Source organism: Saccostrea echinata, unplaced genomic scaffold (assembly GCF_033153115.1).
Source record: "Saccostrea echinata isolate AGI-Se365-2 ecotype Australia unplaced genomic scaffold, CSIRO_AGI_Sech_v1 ptg000046l, whole genome shotgun sequence".
In the NCBI taxonomy this organism is placed as follows: Eukaryota; Metazoa; Mollusca; class Bivalvia; order Ostreida; family Ostreidae; genus Saccostrea; species Saccostrea echinata.
In genome coordinates, this window is record NW_026889795.1 from 5,946,184 (window position 1) to 5,958,395 (window position 12,212).

At 35.0% G+C, this 12,212-nt stretch overlaps 1 protein-coding gene across 3 annotated transcripts in view; it reads right to left on the minus strand.

Moving 5' to 3' along the window:
• Window positions 1-1,821: 1,821 nt before the first annotated feature.
• LOC133202257 (rho GTPase-activating protein 21-like) overlaps window positions 1,822-12,212 on the minus strand; it is a 50,451-nt gene continuing 40,060 nt past the window's right edge. For all 3 annotated transcript variants that reach the window (XM_061338053.1, XM_061338055.1, XM_061338054.1), the window contains exons 13-20: window positions 10,394-10,595; window positions 9,636-9,772; window positions 8,755-8,880; window positions 8,361-8,469; window positions 7,537-7,700; window positions 7,036-7,161; window positions 6,326-6,443; window positions 1,822-4,994 (exon numbers count right to left, since the gene is read on the minus strand). In XM_061338053.1, the coding sequence (XP_061194037.1) occupies window positions 2,932-4,994; window positions 6,326-6,443; window positions 7,036-7,161; window positions 7,537-7,700; window positions 8,361-8,469; window positions 8,755-8,880; window positions 9,636-9,772; window positions 10,394-10,595 (3,045 nt within the window). In that variant the 3' untranslated portion in view covers window positions 1,822-2,931. The remainder of the gene's footprint in view (window positions 4,995-6,325; window positions 6,444-7,035; window positions 7,162-7,536; window positions 7,701-8,360; window positions 8,470-8,754; window positions 8,881-9,635; window positions 9,773-10,393; window positions 10,596-12,212) is intronic.

A 12,212-nucleotide genomic window follows, 5' to 3' on the forward strand; every position in this document is an offset into this window, starting at 1 on the left:
GCTCACTTGAGCTTTCAGCTCAAGTGAGCTAAAAAAGCATACTGTCTAAATTTGATTTCATTTACCAACAATTTGAAAGGTTAGCTATTAAAATTGATTGAAATATGGATGCAAATTGAGTGAAGAGTCACATTACTAGTAAAGAAAATGTCAAAACAAATGTTACGCCCATCATCTAATGCCCTGTTCACACGGAGAGTTTAATTCAAATTAAATTTAAGTTACTGCAAATTTAATTTGAAACGAGTTCACACAGAGAATTTATTTTGAATTAGTTTAATTCAAATTAATTTACTGCATATCAAATTACTTCACATTAGCTCATGCATAATGGCAAAATTAGGTCACATTCCACATGTCAGTGGTCAGACATAGGTACTTATGCTATTTTTGAGTTAAAAACAAAGAAAAAATGTGCTAATCTCCAAAACTGTATACAGACACATGACATTTTATTAAATGATCAGGAATTTTGATGCTCTCTGATTGGTCTAGACGCCTTTTCCCGAGGTGAACCTTAGAGTGAGTTCACCTCAAATGAAGTTCTGGGAGGTTTATTCAGGTTTTCCCTCTTGACCAACCATAGAGTTGCTTACATTTTTTTTTACCAATCAAATTGCACGTTTTGAAGCATGTGTCGTTGTGAATGTAAACATGACAGACGCCACTGAAGAAACTACACTACTTTCTTAGTAAATAGTTGAGTATTTATTGTTTAATAATATTGTTGTCCACTTTTAAACATTTGTTAAGCTGTTAAAATATAATTATAATTTGTTATTATATAATGAGTGTTTATATTTGTTGACAAGAACTAAAGTGTCAAAAATGTTGTTAAAATTCCTGATCATTTAATAAAACGGTTATTGGTTTTGAATTTGGTCTACTTGTGACTATGCGGACCTGATCAGGTATTGGTTAACCTCGGCCTACGGCCTCAGTCAACCAATACTGACCAGGTCTGCATCAGTCACAAGTAGACCTCATCAAAAGTCAATAATTGTATAATGTCAACTGGATCCTGTTCTGCATAAGGTGACGTTTGCAAATGACGTCATAATAGCCTAACTGTAGAAATAAAACTTTAATATGCATTAGTTTACATCACATTAAGTCGCCCGCGTGGCGCAGTGGTTAGAGCGTCTGCTCTAGAGTCGCGAAAGTAAGGAGTTAATCCTTACGTCGCAGGTTCGAATCCCACTGTGGGACGTAGATGCACTCATTTTTGAAATATATATAAATATACATGGAACTATGCAAGAATTCTGAATTCTGAATGGTGTTTGATGTTGCGCCAAGTTTGAGATAGACCTACATGTATGTAACATATATATATATAACTTATACATACCAATATACAGTAAAAACTCATTATCTCAAACTTGATGGAACCCTGAATTTCAAAATACTTCAAGATATCCGAGGATTTGAGATATCGGGGTTAAATGCTTGAAGAAAAAGTAGATGGGACTACACAGTCAAGCCTTCGAAATCCAACTGCCAGTAATCCATATACATATATATGTACTCCACCTTCTGGACGAAAACTGGTCTATCAGTACATATCAATACATATTGTATAGATACGTTTTAGTAATCTGAATGCTTCATTTACCAAGACAATTTGCTCAAAAACACAAACATCTGGGTTAATGTATACTGTATATGGAAGTTTGGTTTGGACACCCGTTGTAATGAGCTGGTTTCTAACCAAAAGCTGAACATAACCTTGCATTTACAAACTGACACACAGAAAGGCAAAGTTAATTTAGTATACACCACCAAAACTTGAAAATCAGGGTGGTATCAAAAAAACACAAGTTAAAATTGTATAAATTTTAATATTAGAACTATCCTTTCATTGTGTGTGTGCACTGTACAGCATGTAACTATAACAATCTATAAAAGTTGGCAGCCATTGTGGTGTGTCAACAAAACAAGCCAGGGTAACAACATGATAAAAGTGTACAAAAATAAATCTGATCCAACATTGTCATGGATGAATAGACATAATGTACAATGTGATAAAAAAAAAAAAGAGCTTAAAAGCACCTGCTAGGCTGCTCAGAGTACAAGTTCTCTGAATACAAATATTTCAACCATTGATTCTTCTTTATAAAATAAGACTTTTCTAGCACTGGGTGTATAAAATCAGCCAAGATGAACTTTGTCAAGAATTTGTCAGGTTACTTCCCTTTGTACTATTTTAACTTGCATGTATGTACATTATAAAAAAAAAATTTAAAAAAAAAAAACATTTAAAAAGCGTCTTCACTTTGGAGACTTTATAATATCTTGGACATCATTACCAATGGAAGCTTCATGTTGCAGTAAGACCCTTGGTTATAAAATTCTTGTTTAAATATAAACAATAGTAACATAATCTCAGTTTGTGCGTACATAACTCGTATAGCAGAAACATGTGACCTGCACACCTGTATATTCCGACTATTATAAAAAAAAAAAAATTTGTAACTTTCAGTCTTGCTGAAAAATACTTGTACGAATTCTGTAGTCCCAAAATGGCAACGTGAACTTCCAATTGTGTTGTGTCACATTCTTACTCTATATTTTTTTTAAATGCAGAAGAAAGTATCATGTGTGATTTCTTAATAATTATTGCATTTAAAATCAGAAACATAATGAGTAAGTTCCGAAATTAAGCCCCCACCCCTCCCCAATGAAAGAAATGGTGCACAAAAAGCTTTCTACAAGTTTTTCACCTGATGAAAAAAAAATGTGAAAATTCTGTGATTAAAAAGAAACAGTTTGATTCTCATTTCTTTTGATTTGCCTATCACATGGTATACATGCTTTTAATCAAAAGCATGAATATGACAATGGAGAAAACAAACATAACAAGGCAGCCAGGGCTTCTAATGTAATATTGGGTTAAGATGAAATGTGATGAATATACATGTTAATGTGTCATCAATAAAACTTTGGCCTTAATTCCTGCTCGGCAGATAAATCGGGTGAACTTTCTCGCAGCCTCTCGTTTTGTAACCAGGACAACATGGACCGTTGTGACCCCTGAGGCATGTCCTTCACCACAGGTTGAAGTTGATCCCAGGCAGATATTTTTGGAGACCAATCATCCTTAGGATTAACGACTGTCATCAGAGCTTTGAAGTGTTCCAGGTCATCTGTCCCACCCACAGTGTGCCGTCGCTTTTGGCGTTTTTCTTTTCGTCTCTCTGGTGGAGGTGAAAACACTCGTTTCTGAGAGTTACTTTCCTTTGAATTTTGAGCTCTTGAAATATTTAAATCCAACTCGAGGTCTTTAGGCGTACTCGATGACCTTCCGTAACGACCTTGATACTGGGGTCCCTTCTCCTGCTGCCTGTTCAGAGGTATGCTGATCTCCGACCTCTCTGTTTTACCACGGAATTCTTTGGATCCATACATATTGCTAGTGATTGTTCTGATTTCCTGTACGTGAGCAGACACAGGTAGAAGTGTGGTCGCTGAAGGTCTCGTCTCCTCGCGAGGATACATTACATTGTTTAGATCACTGTTTCCATCAACAATGTCTTGTTGACTTGTGGTAGCTGTGTTACTGAGTGGACTTCTCTCAAATCGATATGCTATTCCTATTTTTGCATCCTTGGGTGATCTGTGCAGACTTGGGTCCCTGTATTGCTTTTCAAGCATGTCATTACTACTGCACAAACCAAACTTATTGCATTGTGCTTGTGCCAATGGTTTCTGGGGAGGAAGACATGAAATAGCACTTTCTTTGTCCAGCACTTCTTGAGTCATTTTAACACCACTTCCACTAAGCACATTTTTGGGATTCACTAAAATTTGAAGTTTTTGATCAAAAGTTGATGTGAGATCAGAAAGAAGGTCGGAGCCTTCATCCGAGTCTGAGGAATTATGAGAACACTGACGACCTAGATTTATCAGAGAATCGAGAGAGCCTCTTCTTGCCGAATCACTTCTACTAAGACGTTTTCGAGAGCTTCGACGATCTCGATTATCTCTTCCAGCAGGTCTAGATTGTCCCTTTTCTCCTGGGTAGTTTCTGGGTGGAGGAGATAAATAATCTTTCTTTGGGGATTCTAAAAGCCGTTCCATGGAACCGGCTCGCTTACTAGGAAACACAGGGGACTCAGCACTTCCTTGAGACAGCCGATCACGACTGTTATTTCTAGAACCTAGACTTTGAATGACGAAATATTTCCCTCCAGAATTACTCCCCGTGCTGTTCTTTCTAGAGCCTTCTGATCTGTCAGATGCACTAGCTGTTGAATTACGATCGTATTTCCCTCCAGGTAATTTCCTCTCTAGAACTTCCTTTGACTCACCTCTTGCAAGTTTGTTAAAAATATCAGATGTGGAATGCCAAATTGATCCGATGTGAAAGTCCAACAGATTTTCATTGCTTTTGCTTTTTTCTGCATCCATTTCCCTTCGACTGTTTTCCTGTCTCTGTCGCTCTATTTTCCACCTCTCCAGATCTCTCTGCTGTCTCCTCTCTTCTTTCTCTCTGAGAGCCCTAGCTTCTTCTTCAATTTTTCGGAGAGCCTCGATTGTTGAATGGCTGAACGTTGGACTGGCACTTTGTGACATTTCCATCTCCTCTCGAGTGTCGAGGGAGTCTGAGGAGAAGTGCCGGGTTTTGGAAAATAAATTTGATCCCGTTCTCTCTCTCTGCATGTCCTCCCACTCTGAAGAGTCAATTCCCTCCTGAGACATCGCCAGACGACGCTCCGGAACGTTATCTGACGACCGGTTAGATGATGGAATTCTTGTGTCTTGATGACTGGCTGCCATTGCTGGTAAGTTCGGACTGCTTCTAGCCTTCATTTCTGCCTGCGATTTCATTTTTCTGTGTTTGATTTCTAAGTCAATGTTTCTCTCTCGGAATCCCCCATCCGTTAGACTTGCATTGAGATCTTCCCCTAGTGCAGGAGCGGATTTCTTACGCATTTTCTGATTGGCTGCTTGCACTATTGAGGAAACAATATCCCGTGGGTTTATGGTGTTATCTGAAAGCAAACAAAAGAGTGTATTATTTTGTATTTCAATGATTTCAACATTAGTCAGTCATGAAGAATCAAAACTTAAGCAAGACACTTTACAAAGCGTATCATATATTACCAAATTAATAGCTCTTGCTTATACACTATAACAACATTTACTATAGCAATAAATCTGATTATTGTGAGAAAGAAATGCATTAATATTGTAAATCATTAACAAAATTGATTAAAATCTTCATTACTTCATGTTAAATTGTTTTGATTTTCAAAATACACAATATCCCCCTTTTTTCTGCTTTTGCCCCATCTTTAAAATAATGAAGACAGTTGAAGATCATTGAACTTGATTGATAAAAATCTCGAAGATGAAAAAACTATCTGACGGTTTGAAGTATCAAGGTTAAAATACCTAAAGAAAAAGTAATTGGGACATCAGATACTTTGACATATCCATGGTATTCAAGATCAATATTCGAGATACCAAAGTTCAACAGTTACTGTAAAACAGTATACATATATACAACTTATCTTGGTTTAAAAAAAACAAACTTCCAGATATAGAAAGGGGAGGCTCATATAACCCTACACAGCCTGTATGTGTATTTATTCATCTATTTTTATCATAATTAACACAATCACTGTTAGAATTGTTCATAGCAGGTTTGAAAATTTCCATATCAAGGTAAGTGTATGAACAAATAAATGTTTCTAGATTATTAAGCTGGCTATATTTTTTTCAGTGGTATACATAAGGCATGTACTAAACCTTACAAGTGTAAAGTACTTCATTATGTACATGCTCTGTTTGTTTCTCAGGTTACAGTTTGTTTTGAGGATCTTACTCACAAGTATATAGGAATTTGGTACAGTAGGCCTGAAAAAACATACTCTTTTCTCATACAAACTAAACTTTCTACCCAGGAAAAACATAGAACCCCATCTGCTTTCACTGTGTTTAAAGATTTCATCATTCATATTACTCTGTGTATCAATGTGAAACAGTCATCTAGTGCAATGAAGTAAGGTGATTTCTCATGAAAGTTTTCGAGAGTGAAATATTTTTAATTATTGCCATAACTTTATTTAGATAGCATATTCCTAAGAATTTGTACTTTTTCTTAGATATTCATTATGTACCCTTAATTTCCAAAGATCTTCATGCACATGTATCTAATAACTTACTCATTATGTTGTTTCATGTATGGTAAATTGCTGCAGTATAATGCCATACACCATAAGTTCCTTCTAACATGTGAATATATTTATTATACACAAATGCCTTTTAGCAAGGCTTGCTCTCAACCCCCCCCCCCCTCCTTTATTCTCTATTGACCTACCGTCTTCATCGCAGCTCATTTTGGAGACGGAGGGATTGGAGGGGGCCTCGTCATCCTCTCGTCCCTCCTCTACGGGGACGTAACTATCCTGGTCCCACGAACTGAAGAACCAGTCATTCTGAAAAGTAAATAAAATACAACCATCAACAAAATAGTTATTTAATACTATATATGCATGCATATTATATATTTTTTATGAGGTTGTTTTAGAAAAATATCTTAAGCTTTGCCTTCTCAGGTTTCTTTAAACCAATGGTTGGAATTGACTGCAATTATTTCTTGCTCATGACCTATGACCACAGGTCATATGGGATTTATTACTTTTACATAATAGTCTCAATGCTAGAAGCAGAAATTGGTTAATTTTTTCCTTGTCTCCCTATGTATGTGTGTCTGTCTGTAATTAGATCACTGGTCCAACATTTCCCTATGTGTGTATGTGTGTGTGTGTGTCTGTACATAGATCACTGGTCTGACATATCCCTATGTATGTATGTGTGTCTGTCTGTATGTAGATAACTTACGTGTAGTATGATACTCTCTATTATCCTACACTGGTCAGACATATCCCTATGTATGTATGTGTGTCTGTCTGTACGTAGATAACTTACGTGTAGTATGATACTCTCTATTATCCTACACTTGTCTGACATATCCCTATGTATGTATGTGTATATGTATGTGTGTCTGTCTGTATGTAGATAACTTACGTGTAGTATGATACTCTCTATGATCCTACACTGGTCAGACATATCCCTAACAATTGACGTCATGTCGTCATCCTTCTTTTTTATCAAGGTCGGACCAAATACAATGGCCAGATTTCTAGCATCCATCTAAAACAAAGACAGAAAAGTCAGTATTCTGGTGTCAATGAAGTTCACTTATTCTGAAATGAATGGAAAATTAAAATCATAAAACAATAACAACTGACTTTTTCAGTTACAGTAAATGATTATTTCTTTTTATTAATAAAAATTGCAAAGAATCTTTACTGTTCTATGGATAAAATAGTAAAGATTAAATAATGTTATTTTGAACAAAATAATAAGAATTTCAATAAATAAATAACAATTCTTCATCTCAATACAGACTTTTAGGAAATTAAGTGGAAGGGACATCCCACAAATTGACATTTCTTAAAAAACCTGATATACAATGTTAATCTGCATATAATTCATACCAGAAATAATTTCCCTCCACAATCTTACTTTGTTTAGATGTCCAAAACTGGCGACCGTATTGAGATGTTCTGCGATATGTTTGAACGTCTCAAAATGGTGCTCTGGTAGAGTGTGTATGAGTCGCTTCAGTTTCAGCATTCTCATCTCGAGATCCTCAATTCTGTTTGCATCGATAAAGTCCTGGTACAGAGCTGTCAATAAACAAACATAAATTATTTCACAAACAAACTCTCAAAAAATTGTTTTGAAATATAAATGAAATTCATAACATTTAGCTAAAGTTTTTATTTATATTTTACTTGCAAACAACACGACATTGTCAGGATCAAATGTTTCTACTGAAAACTAAATCAATACAGTGAAACCTGTCTAATCAGACATGGAGACAAAGTTTGTATCGGAATAGACAGGGTGTTGGATTACACAGTGTAAAGAACATGAAAGCTAGTAAAATGGGAATTTAAACAAAGGTCAGAATTCACAGTGAACCGGATTACACAGGTGTCAGATTAGACAGTTTCTACTGTATAAAAATTACAAATTGCAGAAAATATCCAGTTATAAATATATGGAGATAATTTAGGATTGCAGAAAATATCCAGTTATAAAGATACAGAGATAATTTAGTATTGCAGAAAATATCCAGTTATAAAGATACAGAGATAATTTAGTATTGTAGAAAATATCCAGTTATAAAGATATAGAGATAATTTAGTATTGCAGAAAATATCCAGTTATAAAGATACAGAGATAATTTAGTATTGTAGAAAATATCCAGTTATAAAGATACAGAGATAATTTAGTATTGCAGAAAATATCCAGATATACAGAACACAGAGATCATTTTGTACCTGAGGTAATGAGAGGATCAGGGAGGTTCCTGAAGAAGGTTTTCAGTAGACTGCTAATAACGTTAACATCGCACCATTTCTCGTGGTCCACGTTCATATTATCTATACCCTGTCAAAGTATTAACACAGCTTACTTATCCTTCTACTATCTGTTACAATACTGACTTTCGTGCATGTATTTTTTTCCATAAACTTAAAAAAGAAGAAATTTCCTCACTCCTTTTGCTTTAAAGTACATGAAAGAACTTTGGATTTTGATTGGTATTTTTAAATTTATCATCAAACGTAAAAAATTTCAATGTAAAATCTAGTTTTCAAATTTACATGAGTGTTGTCATATAAAAGAGAAAGATCAAGTATAATAAATTTTTTAAAAAGGGTTCCCCCGAATTACCTTATTTAGTTCCTCCATCATCATATTAACGGAAGCCGTATTACCTGGGACACGGTACACCCCAGTGACCTCTAACCCTCGTGCTTCAACGATTTTGGTGCAAAGGTCAACAATCATTGGCACAAACTAGACAATGGTATAGAAAATGTTAGTGATATTGATATTCAACAAATCAGTACACATATTTCTCATTCTAATGTATATATGATGTAACAAGAGGCCTGAGGGCCACAATGCTCATCTGACCCATCAATCTCTTCCTAATTAAGAAATTTGTAGATATTAATTAAGAGACACGCCTTATCATAGCCACCAACTTTAAGTCTATGAATTAAACAAATATTTATTTGCATTTTTTGAAATTAGATATTAAGTGTACAAATATTATTCCTGAAAAAGTTTTTACTCATATTTCTGTGTAAAACTTCAACCCCGATTGTTGGCTCACCCTTGTCGCAGGGGCCATAATTTAAAAACTTGAAGCTTCATTGTATGGGGATGCACACAATCAAATATTACACTTTGTTGTCCTGCTGTACTTGAGAAACAGATTTTTTAAAATGTAGACACCTAGGGAATTATGATATAAAACAAACTGGAGCCTATATTTCATTGCCATGGGATCTTTGCATTTTAAATTACTAATTGTGGCCCTACAAACAGATTTACTTTTCTAGCATGTAAAAATAATTATTCTATTGTTGCAACATTACAATCCCTTCCAACCAAAGATAACCAGTGGTATGTTTGTTATATTTGTCCTAAGATTATGAAGAAGCTTAATTCATTGAATTGAATGTGAATCATTTACAAATAACCTGAGGATACCAGACTCTTTTTGATCAGAAAAGTTTACTTTTGGAGAAGTAAAATATAATTACATCATTGTTAGGTGAAGGTATGCAATACTCCAGAGGTACTCCAAACATATCATTATTTTCAGAATCTCCAGGGTGGGAAGACACACTGCTGCCTTTACGGAAACTCTTAAACTTGGATAATCCCCAACTCTTGGATTCTGTAAAACAAAAACTCCTCAGTTTTTCTTAATTCCTGAGAGAGTTCTCTCCCTTAAACCATATTACTTTTTTTCTCACTAATAATTCTTCCTCTGTAGGAAGACAGAGAGAACTTTTAAAACATTTTAAAATCGAAATATTATTTTACAGTATAATATATTCACAAGGAAGGCAATCTTTTATTACATGGATTGCCACATAATTCCTACACCCTCTGTTGAAAAATTTACTTCAACAGTCAAAATGTCATTACAATATATGGAAATTAAGGACTGATCCACACTTGGAATTAAGTTAACCTGGATTAATTTACTTGATTTACTTAATCCACAATACTTAATCCATGCATTATATATAATTCTACTCTTATCATAAGAATACCAAACTTAACCATGTGACTTATTAAGAGTTAGACAATACATATAATGTCACAGAGATTGAGTTATCCCACTGTACTGCTGTGTTTTAAACCCCAGTGTGGAAAAAGTAAATCCACATCTACTGGAGTGAATCATGTTAATTTTATCCTGTGGACACTGGCCCTAAATCTCAATGTTTTTGCCTAATGGCTCCTTATCCCAACCTTTGATTCTATATATCACTTGTATCAAGTAGTTTACCTTTCCCCTTCCTCTTGATGCTGGGAGAGTGAGGTATTTTGATCAGTTTGGTCTTGCTGCTCTGTTTGGGGGCTTTGGGGGCCACCTGTGGGGAGGTCCTTAGTGAAGTGGTGGATCCGTGGGAAGTAAGGGCGGGGGCAGATTGAAGTTCCATTTGGTTCCGGCTGCGAAGGATCAGGTCAGTCTCCATCTTCCCTCTCTCCTGTAAACAATCACAAAGATTTAGCATTTTCATTTATATTTAAAAAATTTCAAAAGAAGAGGAAATTCAATTTAATATTTGGTTTATTATGAGAATCCATGAATACTGTGGAATCATTTTATTTTGTAGGGGTAAATGTTCATTGGTAACCAAAATTTTACTGGTTCATGACGACATATTTTTGTGAATTACTCGCATTTACAAAACATGCAATGACTTGATATACTATGACAAAGTTCGTTGATGGGGATGTAAATTCATGGGTTACTGTAACCCATGAAATTCATTAACCCCATGGTCTCCCACAAACATTGATGATTCCACAGTAAATCCAGCATTGATACATTGTAGTTATTCTATAGTGGAATTATATGTTACAGGGTAACCTTTACCAAGATTCATTAGAAAATTTTATTTCTAACATAATTTTTTTTTGTATTTGCTGCATAGCTTCTATATGGATCATAACTTCTTTTGGTCCGGCATAATCATATAATGATAGAGTGCTATGTTATTAAGTGAAACCCCTTGATTATCATTATTTAAATGTCTCCTCTATCAGCAGAATATAAAATATAATAATCTCTGAATAGTGAACAAAGATATGAAAAAGTAATAAATATTCTGATTGTAAAACAATAATATATATCATGTTAAAAGAATCTGAAAAATTTTATTAGTATACACAGCATAACTTTTTAATTATCTGGAGAACTGCATCACATTCCTTATAAGCAAAACAAACTCTGGACTTGCACTGCAATAGAAGGCGGAACCTGGTAGAACTATCAACAAAGGCTGCTGATTGGCCAGAGAAATCGGCAAAAAGCTGATTGGCTAAAGCAGCTAGTAACAAAGACAGCTGATTGGTCAAAGCAGCTAGCAACAAAGACAGCTGATTGGCCAAAGCAGCTACTGACAAAGACACAATTTTTACACTGATTTAGCCTTCTAAAGCAATAATCACTCAAGGAACACAAATGGCATGCAAATGACCTGTGACTAAAAAGAAATTTATTTTATCAGAAGGAATGTGTAGCTCTGTGAGCCAAGTTTCATCTAGATTGGCTGATATTTTTTAATCAAAATATACTTACATAAGATTGATTCTAAAATAGGGAAATGCAATATTATATTTAAAATTTCTGATAATTGGTCAAAAAATTCATAAATTGTTTGGATGCATGCAATGGATATATGGCTTAAAATTTTGAAAATCAGGCTTATTATGTGAAAATGTCAACAAAAGGCCCACAGGCCTTGACAGTCACCTGAGATTCTGAGTTTCTCAGGCTAGAATTAAACAATTCAGCCCCATTGGAAGCTTGAACTCTGCACTCATTTAACATGAATTATATTATTTGGTGAGGACTCTTTGTTCATTATTCATAATATTTTCAATATATGAACAATATGAGTTTGCAGTGTCCAGGGTCTTGACACTAAACCCATGATTTTCAACTTTTGACAGAGTGCTAGCTGATCATTATCTCCAGGCAAACAGTTTACCTGCTGGATGTCCAGGAAAAAAGATTTTTGAAACCTGCATAGGTTATAATGGCTGTAGACCCACCCTCTGGCCCCAGGGGGGAGGGGCTATAAAATTAATAATATTTG